Consider the following 25,039-nt stretch of genomic DNA (forward strand, 5'->3'; position numbering starts at 1 on the left):
GAAAACACATAATAGGGGAATCGGACCCCACTCCTTATTTTATTATAACTATATTGTATTTCATACCAAAAAAAAAAAAAAAGAATACTTATCAATTCGCGAAAAGATAACCTTGAGATAACTTAGTGATTTGTGAGAAACTTGATAATGGATGAATGGAAGAAGGATTTGAGAATGGAGAGAGCCAAAGAGTTTCTTTTTGCTTATTACTTGGAAAAAAGATGAGTGGGAAGTGGAAAAAATATTTTGGGTTTTGGAGCTTTTGGGAGGAAAAGAATTTAATGAAAAAGTAAAATGGGAAAGGACAATAAAAATATATTTTTTTTTTTTTTTTAAAAAGCAGTATGAACAATTTTTTTAAAAAGCAATTGTGTTGGAGCCGAGATTCGATCTCGGGTGGCGACCAATGAACACTCAGGGGCACTCCTACCAACTGAACTACTTTTGCAACTATGTTTGAGGGGTCCTTTTAAAATATATCATAGTTTTTCAAGGTGTATATATATATATATATATATATATATATATATATATATAAGATTCTTTCCGAAGTTACGGGGGGCACGTGTCTCCCCATCCTTCACGTTGGGTCCGGCCCTGTCTACGACCATTGATAAACTTATTTTATATTCAAGGTTAGATTCTATGCCTTTTTCTTTGAAAATATCTATAGTGTTTAAATTTGTTTGTTGCATCTGTTTTGGTGTCCATTGCTATTTTACATAATTTGTTTTTTTATATAAAAATAATAATTTATTGACACGTGCAGCGCACCTGCACTAAACCTAGATGACCTTGTATCATAGTTATAGACTTTTCCAAGTGCAATGCACACAGACTAATGTTATTCGCACACTAAAATCTATATCTATCTATCTATCTATCTAGGTTATATTAAAAATATTAAAAGCATGAAGGGTCTTAGCAAAAGGAAAATTTACATGCCATAACTACTTCTAAGAGCTATTTATAGATTATAACTACCTTTTGCAATAATTACATTTCGTAGCTACATTTTACATTTCGTAGCTACTATACATGAGGCGCTATATCTGGAGTGGTCATTGGGCATTTCAGTGTTTTTAAATAAAATACATGTATCATAAAAACAGAGCGGAGAAAATCCTTTAAATACACGAGACAGTTGTGTATTTCATTGTATTTATATACTGATAATCCTTTTATTTTGGCTATAATTAAATGTGAAAATTTCTACTGTATATAAATACAATGAAATGCACCTGTATCTGACTGTATTAACAAAATTGGTTGCACCACATTCACGTCATATGTATTTGAAGTATTGGGTTGTATTTCGAATAGCAACCTAACATTTCGCTGTATTGGACTGTATTTCCGTGTATTTGGTCAGATATATGTCACGTGTATTTGGTGTATTCAGCTGTATTTCGGATAGCAACCTTACAGTTGTATTTAAAACACGGAAATATAGCCGAAATTGCAAAGGTAGCTATGATTTATAAATTGCAAACTTGTAGCTATTTATTATTAAGAGCTTATAAAATGTAGTTGTTTATGTAAGTTGCCTGCAAAATGTCGTTATTAAATTATTTTCAATATTTAAGACTTAAAAATCAACTACAGTCTTAGTTATCAAATTTTTCTTTTAATTTGAACTATGCACGAAGTCCTAATATTTAGGACGTCAAAATCAATTACAATTTCACCTAAACAATCAATAACATGATACAGATACGGAAATATTTAATAAAAAGTTATTATTCTGCGGACAAGATTTTAGAGGCAGTACTCAGTACCATGATAATTTCCTCAAGGACGAAACTACATACAAATCATCCATTTAACCGTGTAATAATATTTCTATTACCAATTTGGTAATAGGAAAAACAAAAACTACTATTTACCAATTATGATGCTCAACTAATAGTTACAACTTTTTTCTACTTAACAGTTCACCTTCTCAATGAAATACGTATCTATATCTTTTTATTTTTGCTATTATAGAAAGCACGGAATTTCAATAAAAAATACCATCGACTTTATTATTGATCTGTCAAACTATATCTATCTATACTTTTGACATGTAACGGAAAATTTGAGGGGAAATTAATAATAATAATAATAAGAAAAAAAGACACTATAAAAAGATAAGTTTGATCAAAGTCGGGAAATAATATGAAAACTTGTAAACAGGTCCGCGCTTTGTGCTGTTATAAAGACCTCGCTGAGCTTACAATTTTTTTTTCATAATATTGGAGTATGAGATTTTTTAAAACTTTAAATATTTGAAACACTTTATTCTTCTTGAAATTCAAATGCTAATATTAACACTTAGTTGAATGCATTTCTCTGGCTTTGAGTTTCGTATTAGTAAAGTATAGGTGATGCTGGAAAAAAAAATTGGTCAAGAAACTGATCTTTTTAAAAAGGTATGTAAAGAAAGAAATTAATTTGCAGAATAATTGATTCAACGTATATAGTTTATTGTAAATAACTTTTTCCGTCATTGTAGAGTTAAATATTAAAAATAACTAAAAGTAGGCTTTTGCCAAAAAAAAAAAAAAAAAAAAAAGGCACTTTTACCTTTTCTTTCAAACATCACGTAAACCTCTTGTTTCCTCAAATGTATGGGAAGGTTTTTAGATATTAACACCTGAAAGTTCCCTTTCTTGATGGAACCACAATTATTTTCTTTTATCTTGCATTTTACTGCATGATACCACCATTTTTAACTTGGGAAGGAATGTACCACTTAATTTGTTGAGAATTGAATAATTTTTTGAATTGGTCTTTGAGTTGATGAGTGACAATTCTAATAAATAATTGATCACTCTCTGTTTAATGTTTTAATTACTTGCTCATGTCTTACATCGTCTTTCCAAAAAAAAAAAAAAATTAGCATAGATTTCGATTGTAAGAAGGAGAATGCAAAACACTTAAGCACTCAAAACAGAAGATTCAAATTACCCACAAGAAGTTCTAGAAAGAAATTGTTGAAATCGATCTAACTAAGTGAAAATGTTGGCCTAGGTGACATATTCTTGTGATCCAATTAAAATAGGAAAATAAGTTAAGTGTATGAGCAACATCTGTTTGGATATCAGCCATATGATTGGTTAGTTTTAAACATGCTAATTTTCCAAAATACTTAACACTCATTGCTTGAATGAGCTATATTATCAGAATATTTAATTATATATTGTCATCTGTCCCTATATTTTAGCTTGTAGTAGTATGCAGACATTAACAATTTACAATTAAGTGTTTGGTACCTTAATGCTTTATATATCTATCCAACTTCAAACTTTCAAATCTTGTGAATCATCTCCGGTTTTGGATGAATAAATCAAATCTGCAATTTGAGTTAATGCATAAATGATAGGCATAAATAGAAAACTTAAACAATCAAATTCGCAAGTGCAGCTTGAAATGCATATTCTTGAGAAAGCTCCAAAGGAAACACTATCTAGTGTTAAGATTTCACATACCCTGTCAAGTCAAAGCATATTAGGGAATTCCGTTATTTGCTTCAGATTTAATTCTCGCTTCACTACGGCAAAATAGTGAGCAAGCATGTCACTGCATCTCCAAAATTATCTCATTAGGCAAAAATCGAAAACAATATAGGTTTTATTATTGTTCCAAAAATGACGATGGAGAACTGATACATTCTTAATCTCCATGATGGGTTATATATTGTATAAGGGAGAAGTGGTGCATTACGGATATTTTGAATACAGACACACTCGTTACATAGAGTAGGGAAGATAAACCATCCATTTGGAAGTTATTTAGAGCACCCATTTACATAGCACATGAATGACATTGATCTGGAATATGTACACAGACGTTACATGAGGGAAAATAAACCACTCATTTATAAGTTATTTAGAGCCCCTATTTAATAGAGTATTTGAGTTTTTAAAATATGTTGAATGAACAAAATGAAAGAAAAAAAAAAGCAAAAAAAGGAGAAAAAAGATAAATAGGAATGGAGGCCATAGAGAGGTCCACATCACCTTTTGTATGCCTAGCTTTATAATATATATTGATGATTGATATCACTTTAAATTTTGGTAGAGAAATAGGTGTCTAGCTTAAATAAAAATCAAAGTTAGATCCTTTTGTGAATGACGATAACAGTTCATTAATATTAATAACAATTAATATAAAGGTATGTTTGATAAAGATTATATGTTAATCGTGTTCAAATTAGGTATTTGCTTGTAGTGAGCTTTGAATTCAACTAGAGTTACATCAAAATTTTGGTAAATCCGTGGTGGACTATATTTGTTGGTATTCAAATTGATATGTCATTTCTGTGAGACGCGAAGGAAAAGCTATGGGTTTAACATAATCAAGGTTAAATGCATGTGTTGTTTGAATTTAGGTTATCATCAATATTTTATTTTATAATTTTATCCTATCCGCATTTTTTTTACCCCTTCCTCGGGTGATTCCCTTTTTGCTACCTAGATGACTTGAACCCACAGTTTTCGAGTTGGAGGTGGAGAGTGCTTACCATCTGAGTAACTCCTCTTGTCTCCTATCGGTATTTTTACTATATATCTGAAATTTTTTGTATGACAGACTTTGTTCCATTGTTGATCTAGCTATAATTTTTATCAACATTAATCATTTTCAAGAACTCATTATTTTTCTTTAATTTTTATTTTATAACTCAAACACACCATTTAATATTAATTATTTTATTTTTTAAATTATATATTTATTGACATAGGTATACGTGCAAAACACATACGCTGAAATACATATATAAATTAAAATGCACACATTCCCCTTAGCGAAAATATTGTTCATCGTTTTTATCTTTTGAAAATATATTTCACAATGGACAAAAGTATCATTTAAGTTAATTTTCTAATATTTAGGACTTTAAAGTCAACTAAAATTTTAAATATTAAATCTTTCTTTATTGAACTATGTAAAAAGTCTTAATATATAGAGCTTCAAAATCAACTAAGATTTTACCTAAAATAAATGGAAACCTGTCCTAACAATGAAATAACAATTAGTTAGCAAAAGAATAGTAGTATATTTTATAATAAACTAATAATAAAGTATATTTTCTATTTTTAGTTTTAATAAAGCTAATATCAAAATTTAGAAAAGAGTATGACAATATTTCGATAATATGTCAAACATTGAAGGTGACAAATCAAAATGTCACAATAGAAAAAAGAGCATACGAAGAGGGGTATGTCAATGTAAGAGTATTTAATTATATTGTGAAATAAATTTAAAATAAATCTAAGTAAATATAAATGTTGAAAAGTATTATAATTAATCTAAAAAATCAAAGAGTTTTGACCAAAAAACAAAGGTTTAAATATAAGAATAATGATTTAAATATAAGAATAATGATTCATTTTCAAATGTTTAAAAATAAAAATAAATTTCTCAGGTGGGTAATATCATTAATGGAAATTTAATCAAAATTACATTTTTAAGGCAACAAGAAAAAAAATATATAAATACTTATTACACATAATTCAACAACTAAATCAATGTAATAACATTATTTCGTCATTTAAATGAATGTTGCATCTATTTTAACGTCCATGTCTATAAGAATAAATTTTTAATTAATTAACACGTGCAACACACATACGCTAAAACTAGTTAGTACTAATAGAAGAAAATCCCTCCTATTATATATTAAAACTTGTATCCTATTTTTTTAATTTCAATTATAAAAAAGTTTCTCTTAACTTAAAGTCCTAGATAAATATAAAGTTTAGAAATATATTTTCTAGAGGAAGGGAAGGTAATAAAGGTAATCTTTACAAATGGTAATTCCGTCATTCCCTACAGTATATAAACAAAATATCTGTGCAGTGGCATCAGGAGAACATATTCTCTTTCTCCTTTCGTACACCCCTCTCTAACTTTTTCCTTCTCTCATAGCAAAGCAAAGCGCAGAGAGTCTCTGCATCTTCTTCTATTCCAATCTTATTGTTTATGAGGTATAATAATTACTTATCTTATGTATTAATCTTTTTGGATCTAGGATTTGCTACTTTTTTTAATCTTTTGCTATCATTTTTGGATCTAGGATCTACTTTCATTTTTTTTTTTGTGTGTGTGTTTTTTCACCTAACGTTGTACATAAATCGGTTTATGTTTGTTGATTTAATCCGAAACTGACCAGGTTTTGAGTTTATTGTTAGTTTTTACTTTTTGATTTCTGATGTTAACTACTCGCTACGTTTGTTTGTGTGATTTTGACTTGACATGAAGTTTAAGAAAGTAAAAGCTTAAACTAAAAATATGTTGAATGTATCAAAATGCCCTTTAATCTTATGTGAAAAAGTGGAAAGTTGTAATTTTAGAGTTGCAAAAAAAAAGGAAGTAGGAAAAATTAGGGTCTTTGCGTCTTTGATGTTGAAATGTTTAGTTGTTTATCTTGAGGTGGTATGTTTAAGCCTTTATGGTACATATAAATGATGTATGATTACAGTTTGTACTGTTATGTTTTTAATTGTTATATTTCAACTCTGATGTTGGGCTATTGCCAAGTTTTGATTTTATGTTAATTTTTCTTGTTATATTCAAGTGTCAACCAGAGAAGCAGGCTTTGCCTTGTTTCGTTTGTTAGTTTTTGCTTATTTATTCTGTAGTACTGGTGATAGTTTATGAAATATTTTAATACCTTTTAGTATTTTCCATCGTACCAAAAAAAGATAGTTTCTTTTATAACCGTGGTGTCCGGACCAGCTTGCGCTCAACACGGGTACCTGCTACCTCCCACTAACACATGTAACTTTTAGTGTTTTAGTTTGCCTCCATTACGATTTGAAACTGAGACCTCATAGTTGTAAACCCCCTTCATTTAGAGGCGGAGCCAGGATTTGGGGTTTGGGGGTTCGGAAAGAAGAAGATCGCATAGGTTTTGGGTCTTTGCAGAAATCTGATTTTTGGTTTGATGTTTGTGAAAACAACGGAGGGCCTCTTTTATTTTAGATTGAAACGTTCTTTTTGCGTTTTTAATTGTCAATCTTATGTTTTTAAAAAATCTGCATACATAGCAGAAAGGGAAAAATGTGTAGCAAAGGGAAAAAGTGTATGTACTTATGTGTGCTTAGCAAAAAACGAAAAGGATGTTGAGAGCAGGGTTTGAACCCAGCTCTCGGACGTGGAAGGCTTGTCTGCCTTCTTGCTTACTACTGAACCATCAGGTTAACCTTGTAGGTGTGTTTGCACTTAAATAATTATATACATTTACTGGATTTTCTAATACAAATACAGGGTCTACGCAAAAGCTACTGGGTTCGTCCGAACCCCCATGCTACACTGTAGCTCTGCCCCTGACTTCATTGACTACTAGGCCACGCCCTGTTGATAGTTTTTATTATACTTGTATATTTCAGCTTACAATTATAACTATTTGACTATTTGTCTGATTGTATAATACTTATTTTTCTCTTCTTTTTTGTTTCCTGGAATTGTAGCTCAAAGGAGAAACCCACTCTAGGGTAAGCCTTGTTCATCTTCTGCTAGTACTTATTGTTATTTGTTCTTTGAAGTTTTCTTTTGCTACTATTTTTGTTGATAATTATTTTGGTTGCAGTGGTACGCGGATTAAGACCCGCAAACGGAATATTGCAGCGCCACTGGACCCTGCAGCATTTGCGGATGCAGTGGTCCAGATTTATTTGGATAATGCTGGTGATCTGGTAATTTTATTTATTCAGTTTGCGTCTTTGTTCATTCTCTATCTCTCCTCTCTTTTATAAATATTTGTATTCCAGTTCTTACTTGCGTTTAATCTTTTTTTAAATTTTTTATGATGCACAGGAACTTGTTGCCAAGAGTGTTGAGTCTTGTGACCTTAACTTCTCAAGATACGGTGACACCTTTTTTGAGGTAACTCTTTCATATCTTCTCCAGATTTTATCATCCTTGGCGTATATTTACGGGACTATCCTTAAGGTGCATATGGATAGGAATTAATTACTGTAGGTGGACAGAAAGTACATTTATTCCTTGTTCTTTCTAAGGCTGAATTATCTATTTTTAGTTTCTTTACTCAGGTCTGTTTTCCTTTATTGCTTTTGTTTAAAATGTTGGTGCTATTTTCCAATGTCAACAACAACATACCCGGTGTGGTCACACAAGTGGGGTCTGGGGAGGGTAGAGTGTACACAGACCTATTTCCAGTGTGGTGATGTTATAACTTCAATTATTTGAGCTAGATTCTAGACTTGTCCGGCGTTGTGCTTCTATACTTGAGTTTTATGATATTTCTTTTCTTGATAGATTAGTAATCTACTGGTCCATCTTTTGTATGCTGATAAAGAAGTACCTTGGTTGCTGTTTTACCCATGAAAGGAAAAGACAAATATTTTTGTTCTATTTGTTTAAAACTTTAACAATGACTGAAAAAGTTGGTATGCTTAATTTAATTGGATTAACATGTCCATTATTGTAAAAAGTTATGTATGCTTTAATTGTTACCTTTCTACTCATTAATGCTTCCTTTACGCTTTCAATATATTGTGTGGTTTCGGCACAGGTTGTCTTCACAGGGGGCCGTACACAACCTGGAACAGTTAAACCTGATGAAGGGGAGCGCCACCCTTACGCTGTAATTGAGTGTGAACCTAGACGTGATGTTATTTTGCCTTCTGTAATCTACGTGCAAAAGATATTAAGGAGAAAGCCGTTTCTTATAAAGAATCTTGAAAATGTTATGCGAAGAGTGTTGCAGTGCTTGGAGCTCTTTGAGGAAAATGAGAGGAAGAAGCTGGCAATTTTTACAGCTCTTGCCTTTTCCCAGAAGCTTTCTGGCCTCCCGCCGGAGACGGTTTTCCAACCATTGCTCAAAGATAATCTCGTTGGCAAAGGGCTAGTTCTCTCATTTATCACAGACTTCTTTAAAGAATATTTGGTGGACAATAGTCTTGATGATTTGATCTCAGTACTTAAGCGGGGTAAAATGGAAGATAATCTCCTGGAGTTCTTCCCTTCAGCAAAACGTACACCTGAGGCTTTCTCTGAGCATTTCACGTGAGTAATTTTACCTGTAAAAATAGCTTGATATTCTAGAGCGGAGACTGATGATTTAATTTATTGTCAATCATTTTTTTTACTGATGCTGCTAATTGTAAATTCCAATTAATTATGTTTCTATGATTGAAATACTATTAAGTCTGCTGCTATGACTTACTGGGGTTTTTTTTATAGTTGATGATAGTTATGGCTCACTTTGGAGCTACGGTTTAGAAAAAAATATTTAGGTTCCATTGTTCAAATAATTGGAGACCTTTTTTTGATCGTACCACTATGAGGTGGTTTCCTAGTATCGTAACAATAATTATTTATTGTGGAACTATGATGTTTCTCTTTATTCATGTCTGACTGAAGGAGTTCGTGATGATGTTTCTGAGGTTGTTTAATACTTCTCTTCCTGTTGGAAATATCTGTGCCGTTGTTCTATTATTGATTCTTATTCATGCAAAGTTTCCTTTTTCGCATGGGGAAGGATATCATTTCTTGAAGCGCATCATAGTACTGCCTTTCAGAACATTTCTTGTTCTTTTGGCAGTAGAGCATTTGTTTTCCATAGTCTGGTTGTCCCAGTTTGTTTGGCACCATTTGACTAGACAAGAAGTTTAAGAAAGGACGACCTGAAAAATTAAGCTAAAGAAGCTAAATATATACAAAATACGACAACCTTCTTGTGGGGTTCACAACAAATCATGCCAACTCGTATGAGAGCATCTCATTAAGGACCAAATAGGAATATAATATCAGGGGTTTCCACTTAAAGAAAGGTGTGGTTTGTTTGGACAACTAAAAAGAAAATTGGGACCGGGAGTGTAATAGTGATAGTGCTTCGGAACCTTCAGGCGTATTGTCTAGGATTGAGAAGATAAAATTTAAGCTGAGTAGATCAATCCTTTCTGTGTGCCTTCTTGCTCTTTTTTCTCTGGTTGGCTGCAGTGTAGATACTTTAAGTGTTAATCCCGTACGTAGTACCTAAAATGTCAAGGACTTTATATATGTGCTCTTAGATACTTTCTCCAGGGAAAGAAACTGATCCAGGGTGAAAAACTAAGACAAGTATTGCAGTATATTTCTTTGAATGGTGGAGTGTGTCCTGGTTATATCTCATCATGTACAATCTTTCTTGTTCAGCAAGGCTGAGCTTTTGCCTTTGGTTGACTACCATGAAAAGAAGATATTTGAGGTGAAGCTCAAAGAAATGAAATCTGCCGTGACAACTCAGATAGCAGAAGAAGCTGATATTTCTGAAGTAATAGAAACTGTCAAGCAACAAGTCAAAGACGCTAAACTGCCAGATATAGAAGTTGTGCGAATTCTGTGGGATGTCTTGATGGATGCCGTCCAGTGGTCTGGGAAGAATCAACAGCAAAATGCTAATTCGGCCCTTCGCCAGGTAATTTACAGCTTAAAAGCTGCATGATGTGGTAGCAGTGTTGAACCTGAAAATGAAAGCCTTCAACAAAATTTTGGAAAATAACCTACATTTTACTCACTGTAATTCCAGGAATAAGAATATGTTTCTACCCTTTTTAAGTCAATTGAGAAGTAAGCTATTATGATGGTTAATTATAAGTTGATGTTCTCAAAGAAGCTCTGCTTTGTTAATACTGATAGGCAATTGTCAGATCAGTGATGGCTGAGCCTGAAGTCTTCCTTTGAATCTGTGCAGGCATTTTCTAATTCATTACTTTTATATTTCGGTAATTTAGTATTGCCATTAGCCTTGCCATTGAATTCAAAAGGTATGACTCTGTGTCAACTTGTCTCGTTTTAGTGAAATCTGTCAAATGTGAAGCGACTAGCTTTTTTTGGAAAACATTGACTAATTTTAGGTTGGAATTATTGTTGAACTAAATTTTAGGCTCTGGCTAACTACTATAGAAGTCAGATTAGTATATTTGCTTCCTTTTTGGCTTCTGAATGCTCAACCTTGGAAGAACTGACTAAAGCAATCAGCCCAAGTAGTTCTAGTTGTTCTGCTAAGTGGGATTACTTCATGAATAAATTCTCCTGGCTCTTGGAAAGTCTAGTTATGTTTCTGTGTGATTGTAGTTTCTGAAACTGCATGCATATATCTTTCCTCTTTTTTCGTTTTCTCCCACTTATTTCCTGTCTTTTCACATTTTACAGGTGAAAACATGGGCACAGCTGTTGAATACATTCTGCACTTCAGGAAAGCTTGAATTGGAACTTATATACAAAGTCCAAGTTCAGTGCTACGAGGATGCTAAATTGATGAAGTTGTTTCCCGAAATTATAAGGTCTCTCTATGACCAAGATGTGCTGGCTGAAGACACAATTCTTCACTGGTTTCGTAAGGGAACTAATCCCAAGGGCAGGTATGCAATTTTACATTCTTTTGCTCTTTATTTTGAAGTAGTAGGTTTTATTGAAATGAAGTTGTTACTGAATTAGTTTCATTCACAATATACAGTCAGACCTCTCTATAACAGCACCCGCATATAACAGCCAGCACCTCTCTGTAACAACTAAGATTTTTCGGAACAGATTTTTTATGTTATATTTTACTTCTATATAACAACATTTCACCTATAACAGCAACAACCAGTTTTATAGCAGTACGCTCTTTGTAAAATTACCCCCCATATAACAGCTATCTTCTTTTTTTGATAATATAATAATTAACCATCTTTATAAAAATATAATATCTATGATTACTAATAATAAGAGTAGAAATTTTGACCAAATATTTGATCATTTAATACACTATTTATGACAAAAAATATCATATGAATATGTATATATTTTCATCATTAAACGATTTTCCTTCGTTATACAAAGTGTGATTAAGCTTAGAATTTGATAATTAAAAATGAAAATTAGATTTTATGCATTTTTTTTGCCTATAACAGCGAAGTATTATTTAAATGTCAATGCTGTTATAGGTGTATAACAACCATTTTCTATAACAGCTGAAAAATTTCGGACCCAACTATGCTGTTATAGAGAGGTTTGACTGTATCATATTTCGCATGTTCTTGATTTGTTGATTCTACTGAAGAATTGTGCTATGGTCTCAAATTATGGCAGGCAAGCTCTTGTCAAGTCGCTGGAGCCCTTTGTGAAATGGCTGGAGGAGGCAGAGGAAGAGGAATGATTTTCTTCTGATGCTACGTGTTAATTGAGCTAATGATTTCCAGTTTTCCTTTTTTTCCCTGGAGAATTATATTCCTCCTGAAGATTTAAAATAATGAATTCCAAACTTTTACACGAATTGACATTTGTTGTACTTCATATTGTGAACTGAGTTATTATAGCTTTGCTTGTTTGGATCTTAATTTCTTGTGTTTCTTTTTTCTTTCACCCCCCCCCCCCCCCCCTTCCCCCACTTTTTCCACCCCTTGGGGTACCTCTAATTCTGAGCACTTTTCTTATGTTCTACTATGAATATCGGGAGATTTCTCGGAAGCGTTTTTAAAATTTTGAGACCCGTTCAAGAACCACCATTGTATTGTCTGTGGGTTTGTTTTTAAGAGAAGGTTTGCAGGGGAGTCAGGGGAAAAACAAATAGATATAAGGTATGTTTGGTACGGAGTAAAACATTTAAATTTTTCCATGTTGGGTTGGTATGTTCTGATGGCTATGGATTGTTATAAAGCAATCAAAATAAGGAGATAAGGGTAATTTCATAAATGATAGGATATTAGTGTTATCCATCACATTTAATATGTTTTATTAAGCTGACTAGCTATTATATAAAAATTCAAGTAACATTTAACTTTTTAGTTAACTTGGTCAAAGTTGGATGGTTTTCATGTGACAAAAATAGAAGTGTGACTTGTGTGATAAACTTTTGAGTTAAATGACTTCTATAAAAGAAAAATAGAAAAGTGATTTTGTGTTGCGAACTCAAAGTTGATGACCACCGGTGAAATTTACTTGGCATATGAGCATGTTTTACGTGTTTGCATTTTCTTTCCACCGGTGAAATTTACTTGGCATATGAGCATGTTTTACGTGTTTGCATTTTCTTCTGCTTTTCGAATTAGTCAGGTATGCCTTCTGATTAAGTAGGGTGACAGACTGTTGGTTAAAATATTATGCAAAATAAGTTTTTTAAAAATGAGAAAAGTAACTTCTCTAATGGAAGTAGGAAAAATAAGTTTTATAAGGGACATTTCAAGTTCATTGTCTTATCACCACCCACCCAAAATCTCCAACCCCATCCCTTGACCATCATATCCCTGTCACTCCCGAACTCCCACTCCCCAACCCGCATCCCACCCCCATAGTATTTTGTTAGATCACATTTAAATACTTTAGGATAATACTTTATCCCATAAGTTTTTTGAGATTTTTTTTCATAGTTTCATTAAACTCGATACCAATTGCCTTCACTTATCAAGAATCTGATCGAGAATGATATTTTAAAGGATAACTTAAAACCCTCAAAATTTATGAGTAGATATAAGGATGACGACAATAGCTACAAAATTCGGTGTAATGTGCCAGAGTTTGGCAACGAGGATATGAAAATCACGGTGAAAGATGAAATATTTTATATAAGACGCTAAAAGAATCATGACAAGATGGTTAATTTGTGATTATTCATTTTCTTTTATAAAAAATACGTATTACTATCCAACTATATTTTTACATTCATAATAACCGCAGTACTCTTAAATTTTATAATTATTGCAAATTAATAATTTTTTAATAATTTTATCAAAACCTTAAATGACATATATAAAAAAGGGAGAGAGTACTAATTATAAATCAAAGTGGGATGAAAGCAATGAAATGACACGACTTTTCATTTATAAAATTGAAACTATTTATGTGACTTTAGAACGACAAATATAATAAAATAGAAGCAAAATAAATAAGAAACCAAAAGAAGCAAATATAGATTAAAGAAAAATGAAGCTCACATCTAATGTGTGAATACTTGCGCAACGAAACTATCCTTAAGGGAAAAGAACATTAGGCTTGGATCATCAAGTGATCTTCTTCTGATATTTTTTCTTCAATTTCTGCTGAAATACTCAGATTATCTTTAGCCATATTCATTGATACCCAGGAGGAGCCAATCAAAGTGCTAATGGGTCATCAACAGATAACTGAAAGCGTTGATCTTGTACGTTGAGTTGTTTTCTCCTTTCATCGTTCTTCCTCCTCGCCTTTTCAACGATGTTGCAAACACCTCTAATTTGTCTTTTATTCAATTAAAGACATTCTTTTCCCCTATGTATAACTGGTTAAATAGATGTTCCGTTTCATTCTCTGCAATTTTGTTCTAAACTTTACCATCTATCTCTTTCTTCAGGTACTTCTCGCGTGTTATCAACTTATTATACATCTCTATCAATGGTTTATCTGAAAACAGTCGTCATGATTTGGTTAAATTTATCTCTTGATTGCCAGATAGATCCATCATTTTCTTGATCCGGACTCAGGGGTTGCTCGATTATAAGGCCAACAAAACAATCGCTTGAGTCTCAATTTTTTTGGGGCCCCATTTCTTCCTTAAAATGTATTTTATATGTATAACTGTTGCCTCAGCCGAAAGAAATTTTTTCAAAATTAAAATTGATAAATTCTTATCTAAGATCAACAATGTCTCAAGATGAATTCAATGAATTAGCTATATTATCAATTGAAAAGAAATTCTTAGAACAAATCGATTATAAAACAGTAATTAATGACTTCACATCTAAAAAAGCTAAGAAAATAAACTTTAAATAAAAATATATATGACTATCTTTCTTTTAAAAAAAATATGGTCTCCCTCTAAAGTTTAGCTTTAGGCTGAGACGCCCTGTCCGGACTGAAAACAACAATACCAACTTCTATGCCACATAGAATGGATAGTTCTTCTGCTTTCCTATACAGGGTTTTCAACCTCTTTTGAAGGACACTTAAATCTTTTACGCTTATCAACCAACCTAGTAATCTTGATTTTCTTCCTAGCCATACTTTAGGGAAAAACCGAGCTTTGTCTTTCTTTTGCAACTATCAAAGTTTAAAGGGGTAGCTAGCTATATGTATTTGAGTGACCTATTTTTAAGATAGAAAAAAATGGATCTTTCATATCCAAACACGGGTAACATATAAATATGTTTACATAATTGAAAATTATTGTGTTCGCACTTTGATTTAGGTAATATAATTTGGTTCTATATATTAAAACATAAATATTATTCCGTTTTAAATTGCATTTGACTTTTTTCTATTTTGGAAAATCTTCCTACCCAAGCTTTATGGAAAGCCAAAATAATTCCTTTTTTTTTTTTTTTTGGGCAACTATCAAAGTTTAAAGGGTTGACTATATTAGTTGAATGATTAAGATAAAAAATACATCTTTCATATCCAAACATGGGTAACATATAAATAAGTTTACATAATTGAAAAATCTGGTGTTCACACTTTGATTGAGGTATAATTTAATTGAATATGTCGAAACATAAATATTATCCCATTTAACTTGTATTTGTCTTTTATGGTAGAAATTTAATGAAAATTATTTATCAGTTTAGCATCACTTTTTTGCACTGCAATACAAACAAAATCCCTTATCAGTTGCATCTTGTAAAATACAGGTAATTGCGAAACTATAACAACCCATTTGGTCGTATACATTTTGACCATATTATCCCTGTCGACCCAGTTCCCAAGGTATTCAGGCGTTTCTAGTAAAAGTTGAAAGAATTAGAGCCCTTAAGTGAAATCGTTTGACCAATAGTTGACTTTTGGGTAAACGGACCTTTTTCGAAATTTCATCGATTCCATGAAGTCCGGAGGGTCGTTTATGACTTGGTGGGGGTGGCTGGTTCGATTCCCGAGGCTTCCGAGTGCGTTTTGAGTACTTGGTTGGAAACTTGATTTTAGCCGTTTTGTTACACCTTGGAAAATTTCCCGTTAATGTACAGTGAATAGGCTAGCGAGGAACACGAGGTATACGGTGATTTGGATAAGTAAGAAATAGTATTTGATGATCTTAATTGAGATTCAAAGACATTTGACTGAAAGGAAGAAGTTTGGCAAAGAAAGTAAAGGATATGTTATGTGTCGGGTAGGAATTATGAGCGACGAGTTAATGATGGCGTAATGACGTCGTGGAGACGAGTGATAACGTCCCTTAGATTGTTAATAAGCTGATAAACAAGTGCTAAGAAGGTTCCCTATGGATTGGAGATCTAATGAAGTGACAAGAGAAGGATCAGTGAAAATATGGGTTATACGGTCGATTATACGGACCGTATAATGTTATACGGCCCGTATAATGGACCGTAGAAGTGTCACAGCATGAAGTTGCTGAAGGGTTGATTTCACGGTCGATTATACGGACCGTATAAAATTATACGGCCCGTATAATGTGCCGTCAAATTGACACAGAAAAGGGATGGTCACTGGAGCAGTTTTACGGTCGATTATACGGACCGTATAAATTTATACGGACCGTATAATGACGTCGGGACAGATTTCAAGTTTTAAATAAGAGACCCAAGTTCATTTATTTCATTTCCATTTTTCATTCTCCACAACTCAAGACTTCTCTAGAAGCTTCCACACATTTCATATACAAGAACTCAAAAAAAATAATGATCAACTTCATCAAATCCACAAAACTAAGTGTGAGAAACACATCAAAGTTCATCCAAGTCAAGAAATTTCAAGAGAGGTGAACTAGGGTTTTGGTGCAAGAAGAGTAATATCACTCAAGACTTGTTCCTACACTATCTAAGGTAAGTTTTATGGTATTTGCATGTTGTTTAAAGTATGGAGAAGTGGAGACACTTGGATTGTAGAAAGATATAGGAAATGGGTCATGAAAGTATGAATAGTGACATTGTTGAGTAGTAATTGGAATGAATCATGAAAATGGATATGTTGAGATTGTGAATAGTTTATGAATGATATGTAGAACATGGAATGAGTATTATATGTGAAAGAACAAGATAGTGAACTATGGTCATGATTATGGATGAATTAAAGTGAAATTGTGAAATGTGGATAATAAATGAATGATGCTTGTCGTTTATGATATTGTGAGCGTTGTTATGAATGTTTGGGAGTTGATATAGAATATGGGAAAAGTTGTATGGACGAAGGAAATGCCGTCCAATTTTCTCTAGCGTTAGTAAGTCCGTTCTTATAATTGTTAGCTAATGTCGATACGAATTCTCTTGAAGGTAGAACATGTGCATTAAAGGAGAACAAGCAAGCGATAGATTAGTTAAACGACAAAGGTATGTAAGGCTAATCCCTTCCTTCAAAGGCATGAATCTTCCAAGTTTTTCCATGATCCTCCTATATGATGAAGCTTATGAGTCCGTAAATATACCAAACTACATACGAGTATGATAACGATGATGATGAGTAAAAGTATATAGATTTTAAAGTTCATGATATGATGCTCCTATAACGTTAATGATGTCATTATTGTTAACACTCACCTTATATACTATTTCCTTCGAGGTAAGGCAGGATACTCATAAATGTTCATAATATAACCGGGGGTTCACGACCTTACGTCACCCCGACATAACCATAGTCGCCTTCAAAGTCTAATGTATGCTCTTAATGGTAAATGTGAAATGATGTAAAGTCATGGTATGTCTATAAGATGACCAATAATGCTAGCTTATAACATGCCTATATTATGTATGAAAACATCAAGCTATGATAAGATTATGACATGTTCATGAGATGTGTATAAATGATGAATTCATGAATGATTATATGATGATATGATTCCACCGTGCCTAAATGGCCGGGCATGTCACCGCTAAGGCGGGCTGCTATGTTTACACCGAGCCTAGAGGGCCGGGCATGATCACCACTAGTGGGTGGCATATGATAGTTACCCGTGTTACACCTCGGAAATTTCCCCGTGAACGTGCAACGAATATACTAACGAAGAATACGGGTATATGATGTTTGAATAAGAAGGGAATGACGTTTGACGACCCTAAGTAAGATCTCAAAGGCAATTGTAATAAGAGATAGGTTATGCTCCACAATGACTAATCATAGGTTTTGAAAATGTGAAAAAGTTGCAGGTTTGCATTTTGGCCAGTCGGTCGTAAAATGAAATACGGACCGTAAAGTGGTATACGGCCCGTAAACTGCCAGGTCGTATTCCAACTTACAAAACTTCAACTTTCTACTAAATGTTCAAATGGTTAAATACGACTTGGAATACGGACCGTAAATTGAAATACGGCCCGTAAACTGCGCTCTTAAATCACCATGATCCTCAACATACCTTTCTGGTTTTGATATGCTTAAATACGGCCCGTAAACTGGAATACGGACCGTAAACTGGGTTTACGACCACTGTACACTTCAGCTACTGTTCATTCTGGATCAAATTTTAAGTCATTAAAAGGAGACCCAAGCTCATAAAATTCATTTCATCTCCACGACATTTCTCTCTAGAAACCCCTAGAATACTCCCCACTCTTCACTTACAAGAAAACAAAGGAAATCAAAGATCAATATCAAGAATTCAAGTGAATCAAGTGTGTGAAACTCATCAAAGCTCATCCAAGTTAAGAAATTTCAAGAGAAGCAAACTAGGGTTTTGGGTGTAAGAAGAACAATACCACTCAAGGCTTGTTCATACAACATCTAAGGTAAGTTTTATGGCATTTACATGTTATTTAGGATATGGAAGAGTTGAAACACTTAGATTATAGAAGGATGTAAGAAATGGTTCATGAAAGTGTGAATAGTAGCAATGTTGAGTAAAGGTTTGAATTGAGCCATGATCATTAATAATTTGTGATTATGAAAATGCTATGAATGACATTTAGAACATGGAATAAGTATTCTATGTGAGAAAAATGCAACAATGGACCATGGACATGATTATGGAGAAATTGAAGACAAATTATGAAATGCGGATATTGTAAACGAATGATGAGTGTTGTCTATCATACTGAGAATGTTGTTATGAATATTTGAGAGCTGATATAGAATATGGGGAGAGTTGTATAAACGAAGGAAATGCTGCCCAATTTTCCCTAGAAATAGTCACGCGTTCTTATAGTCGATTAATTGCCGTTGATGCGAATTCTCTTGAAGGTAAAGACGCGAATGTTGAAGAGGAACGATCAAGCGGTAGAATAGCTAAAGGAAAAGGTATGTAAGGCTAGTCTTTTCTTTCCAAGGCATGAATCCTATGATATGATATTATTTCCCTACATTTCCATGGCTTCCTTATATTCCGGAACCAAGAGCCTATGTTCATGGATAGCCACGTAAGATAAGGATGAGAGACATGTTAGGAGCACGATAACAGAGATGATAAACTTAAGACTAAAGATTCTAGAGTTCATGGTATAATGTTTAAACAAAGCTATAGACTTTAACTACGATCTATTGGTAATGCTTGATGTATACACTCACCTTATATACTAGTTCCTTCAAGGTGAGGCGGAATACCTATGAATGCTCCATAATGTAAGCGGGGGCTCTCGACCTTATGTCACCCCGACATTGTTATAGATTGTCCATAAGCCTCAATGCATGTCCTATGCCTAATGTTTCGAGAAACTACGAATCTATGTTCGTAAAAGACTTCATGTGAGATAAAGGTAAGAGATACGCTATAGAAATGATAATGGAAATGATGAGCTTAAGCCCAAATATTATAGAGACTATCATACGATACTTATACGAAATTCATGCTACGAATATGATGTGATTTTCATAGATTGTCTTTAAATTTAAATGTGTGCATTAATGAAAGGTTACGATAAGCTTATAAGATGTATGTGATGGCAATGATAATGATGAGATATATTAATCCTTGTATGATGCATGTGATTTGGTCGAGCCACTATGTGGTCGAATACGGAAGATATGTATGTGATACTGTCGAGCCACCACGTGGCCGAATACGGATACTGTCGAGCCACCACGTGGCTGAATACGGATATTGTCGAGCCCTACGTTGCCGAATACGGATAATGTATTACGTGTATGAGAAGCTACGGTACTACGATGATGATGTATATGCTATGATGATTCATGCACGACGATTATGTATATGTGATATATGTATGAAATGTATTCATCCTTAAAGGTCGCGCAGGTTTTGCCTTCACCTCATGACTTATGATTTCTCTATTATTTTTGTTTCACTCATGCCTTACATACCCAGTACAATATTCGTACTGACGTCCGTTTTCTTTGGACGCTGTGTTCATGCCCACAAGTAGACAGGGAGACGGCGCAGACCTATAGGAGCTGTTAGCAGATTTGCAGAAGCACTCCATTATTCCGGAGGTGCTAATCGGGTTTATATTTTTGTGTGTATATATATATATATATATATATATATATATATATATATATATATATATATATATGTATAAGTATTTTGGGCACGACGGGGTCTTGTCCCGTCCATATGTCTAGTACTCTAGTAGAGGCTCGTAGATACGTATGTGTGGGTTATATGGTCTCACAAGGTCACTACTGTATATATGTAGATATGTGTACATTATCCTTTGATAGCCAAAGGGCTTATGTATATAAAAGTATTTATGTTCTTTAATGAAAATGATTTTCTTATGATTATGAGTTTATGAACGAAAAAGGGGGCTTAATGAGTATGATGAGTAGTAGAACGAGCAGTGCTCGGTGGTCAGCCCCGGGTACCCGTCACGGCCCCTAGCTAGGTCGTGACAACCCGGACGCGGGTTAACGATGAGGATTATGATGTAATGATATTTGTGATGTGATGACATATGTACCATGATTGTGTAAAATATGATATATGTACGAAATGTATTTTCCTATGAAACCCATGCAGGTTATATCTTTCTCTTATGGCTCATGATCCTTCTATTATATTTGTTTCATTCCTGTGTTACATACTCAATACAATGTTCGTACTGACGTCTGTTTTCTTTGGACGCTGTGTTCATGCCAACAGGTAGACAGAGAGGTGAGCTTTATCCAGACTTATAGGGGCTGATAGCTGATTGATAGCACTCCTTTGTTCCGGAGATGCTTGATTATTCTTTTGTGTACATTTGTATATGTTGGGCATGACGGGGTCCTGTCCCGTCCTTTTTTCTAGTACTCCAGTAGAGGCTCGTAGATACGCAGTGTGGGTTATGTGGTCTTACGAGGTTTCTACCATGCATAAGTATATATATATATATATTTTGGGATGGCCGAATGGCTTATACATATAAAAGTAATTATGTTTTCAAAATGAAAGATGATTTTCTTATAATTGAGTATAAATTTGATAAAAGAGCGTTGAATGAGTAATAGAACGAGCGGTGCTCGGTGGTTAGCCCCGGGTACTCGTCGCGGCCCCTAGTCGGGTCGTGACACGTTTGGGGGTTGACCGAGTCAAGGCGACCTCCGATGGTAATTCCAAGGTCACGGATGAGTTCGTAGCATGTTTTTACTTGTGTCTGCATGTTTGGTTTGTATCCGGGAGGTCTCGGATGGATGTCAGGATCTTGGGTTGACACTTGGTGAAACCAGAGTTTTTCTGGTTTCTGATTTCTTGCCCTAGCGGAATGGATTCTCCCTTGCGGTCCGCAGGAGCGAAAATCCTACTCATTTAATGACGTACGCCCCAACAGATGAGTATCTGCTGAGGCGGAATCGCGGAAGTGAGATTCCCTTTGCCCTAGTGATGATCGCTGAATCAGAAACCTTTCTTTCCCAACTTCGAATCATTATTTCCATTCACCAAAAACCTAATCCTGAGGAGTATTGTGGATGATTTTTGAAGAATTGTTGGTGGAATCATGTTGGAGTAAGTCCTTGTGCCTCATTCAAGTAGTTTATGTTTCATTTATTAGCATCTATGGTGTTTATTAACTATGGGTAAGATGGGTATGGAAACCTAGAATTTGATATCAAAACTCCTTTTATCTAATTGAGTATTGATTGATTTAACCATTCTTTCCTACTATTTATTATGAGGAAATTAGATTCTAGGCTTAAATCTCCCTTTGCTTCAAGAATTCAATTGTGGAATTAGGGTTCCTTGCTAAATTGGGGGGTTTTTGGAGTAATTGATGAAATTGAGGGACAAATTGTGATTAGAACTCCATGAAATTAAGGTTGATGACTAGTTAGACTATGGGTAATGTAATTTCGCCCTTAATTTTTGATTTTGCCCTCGTGATTCGTTAGGGGTATTTTAGGTATTTTTCCCACCCGACTGTTTTTCCAATTAGTTGCCTTTGTTGTGATCATTTACTTACTTAGCATTGATATTATTAGACTCCGATCATTCTGAGACGCTTCGAAAAGGGAAGGCCCAGGTGGAGTAGTTCGTGGCTCCTGTTCGACAATTGAGGTAGGTTACGACTTACTTTAGTTAGACTTTGATTAGTAAAATGTATGTATGCATAGAATTGATGAGAGAAAGCATGATTAGGTCTTTGGACATGATATTAGGATGGATATACTCTTAAGTTGGTGTGACTTCTGATAATGTGGTCTTGTCGCCGTTATTTTACGTATTGTGACATGTGGTGTACTTGTTAATGTGATTGGAGTGATGTGGGGTGATATATTTCACTATGATGATTGAAACTCTATGTTAATTCCATTTCCATGGTTGGTGTGATTTATGCAAGTCTTAATATGGTTTCTTGTAACGACCCGCTGGGTCGTTATGGATATTTTGACCATTTTACCCCTACCAGTACCTTTCCGAGACTAAGAATGAACTTAATGAAAGCTCAAAGAGTTAGAAATCTAAAGATTAAGGCTTTGATTTATTCTTGTGTGTATGTGGTGCATTATGTGAAAACCTATTTCATTTTCGCTGCAGCGGGTGTAATACCGCTGTAGTGAGTCCGCCATAGTAGGATGTTGGTCGGCTCCGCAGGGAGTTGGGAAATTAATGAGGTCCGCCGTAGCGGAAGAAGTTCCGCTATAGCGAGACCGATGCAGCCAAACGTTGATCGAGCGGTCAGCGGAAGACAGAAACTGATATTACTTTGGTTGGTATAATTGCTGAATTATGTGGGCTAGTCGCCATTGCTTTATATACCAAAACCTAAGATGGAATTGTTGTGATATGATAAGGAAGGAGTTAATATATACTCTTCTTGTTGATCGTGACGTTTACATATTCATGCTGTTGTGAGTTGATTTATCTGAGTCTTGTTATGACTTGTGGCATGGTGCCTTGTATTCATTGACATTGATGTTATTGATTGATCATGTTCCATGTTGACTGTTGGAGTGAAAATATGTTGAGATTCATATATATATATATATATATATAAAGGCATATTTGACAGGGGTAAGGATGTGGCCTAGTTATGGGCTCGTGATCCGAGGCTAGTTCCGGAGCGGTGGTACATGGACACCATGGGTCCCTTGCAGGTCATGACTATTGAGCGAAAATTGGCAGTAGCGTGTGTGTACGGTTGAGATACTATCATTGTTGCATTGCATTACATCAGACTTGTATTATTCCCGTTGATGGTTGTGGTTGGACTCATCTTGTTCCTGTGTTGGCTGATTGCTTTTGATAACAATACATGGTTATGTGCTTTTGTGCCTATCTGCCTATCTTATTAATTTTATGAATGTATGCATGTTACTAATCTTAGTCGGCCTATGATATCTACCGGTACATAGTGTTTGTACTGCTACTACCTTGGTGCACCTTTTATTTGAGTGCAGATTGTGTACCAGAGACTTCGTCCAGACCTCATGTTTAGCTTGAGGCCAGTTCTTGATCAGATCCGAGGGTGAGCTCCTATCCATGCCATACTGCCTAAAGATCTTTCTTACTTTGGATGTCTATTTCATTTCAGACATTTATGATTATTTCAGACAGATGTTCATTCTTTAGACATTTATGTTTTAGAGTCCTTGTATGATGACTTTCAAATTTTGGGGTTGTAATAGATAGAATTTCCTCAGTTTATTTATTTATGGCTTGATTAGACAGATTTATGATTTAATTCTGGTTATTGATTTATAATTATTTTAAATGATTAAGTAATTGGTTAAGGGGATAGTTCGCCCACTAGGGGAATTGGTGTGGGTGCCACTCACAGCTATTGGTTAAGTGGATGGTTCGCCCACTAGGAGAATCGGTATGGGTGCCACTCACGGCTATTTAGGTCGTGACAAAGTTGGTATTAGATCTTTAGGTTCGTCGATCTTGTTGTACAAGGACGGGTCTAGTAGAGTCTTGTAGATCGGTACAGAGACGTCTGTACTTATCTCCGAGAGGCTATGGGACACTAGGAAAATTCAATTTTTTTTTTCGTGCTACTTATCTAAACGATTCATATTGGTTTTTGACTTTTCTTTCTATTCTCTCACAGATGGTGAGGACTCGTGCGGGAGCAGCAGTAGACCCGGTACCCGAGCAGGCCGCTTGGGCTGCAGCTCGCGGTGGAGGCTAGGCCGCTGGGGCAGCAGCTTGCAGTGGAGGCCAGGCCGTTGGGGCCGCAGCTTGCGGTGGAGGGCTGGGGTCGTGACAGAGGCAGAGGAGAAGCAGCACCAGCCAGAGGCGGGGCTCCAGCAGCGGGTTAGGCTCGCGCTGGGTCCTCCGAGCCCCAGGTAGTTCCAGATGAGGCAGTAGAGGTTGCAGCAGCACCAGCTCAGCCAGAGGTAGTGGCTGTTCTAGTGGTGACAGATGTTATGGGCCGAGTGTTGAACATATTGAATGGTCTGACTGAGGCAAGTGTGCTACCAGCTGTTCCAGTTGGCCAGAGTGTGAGATTGGATGGTCAGACTCCGGGCAAAGTTCATGCTCCAGGGGTACAACATGCTGCATCTGTGGCCCCATGTTTAGATGAGGCTCCAGGACTTGAGGTATTTCCTAGACCAGTGGTAGGGGCGGTGTTGATCGATGATGAACATGATTTATTTATAAGGTGCACTAAGATGAAGCTTCCAGTCTTCTATGGCATTGAGGCTGAAGATGCTTACAAGTTCATAATGGACTGTTATGAGACGCTCTATCAGATGGGGACAGTGGAGAAGTATGGTGTTGAGTTCATGACTTTTGAGCTTTTGGTGATGCCAAGTTGTGGTGTAGGGCTTTGTGAAG

The 25,039-nt window shown here is 34.9% G+C and overlaps 1 protein-coding gene across 2 annotated transcripts; it reads left to right on the forward strand.

The window, feature by feature from the left end:
* The first annotated feature begins 5,831 nt into the window (after positions 1-5,831).
* Positions 5,832-12,311, forward strand: LOC132613504 (uncharacterized). 2 transcript variants are annotated; one of them, XM_060327545.1, is made up of 8 exons: positions 5,832-5,969; positions 7,455-7,478; positions 7,574-7,679; positions 7,801-7,869; positions 8,519-9,012; positions 10,144-10,405; positions 11,143-11,351; positions 12,035-12,311. In XM_060327545.1, the coding sequence occupies exons 1-8, from the start codon at positions 5,965-5,967 to the stop codon at positions 12,096-12,098; spliced, it is 1,233 nt and encodes a 410-aa protein (XP_060183528.1). In that variant the 5' UTR covers positions 5,832-5,964; the 3' UTR covers positions 12,099-12,311. The 2 variants fall into 2 exon arrangements, with proteins under 2 accessions (XP_060183528.1, XP_060183527.1); XM_060327544.1 differs by having other exon boundaries at positions 5,834-5,969; positions 12,064-12,311.
* Positions 12,312-25,039: the final 12,728 nt, after the last annotated feature.

The sequence above is a fragment of the Lycium barbarum genome, chromosome 10, assembly GCF_019175385.1.
Source record: "Lycium barbarum isolate Lr01 chromosome 10, ASM1917538v2, whole genome shotgun sequence".
Taxonomy (NCBI): domain Eukaryota; kingdom Viridiplantae; phylum Streptophyta; class Magnoliopsida; order Solanales; family Solanaceae; genus Lycium; species Lycium barbarum.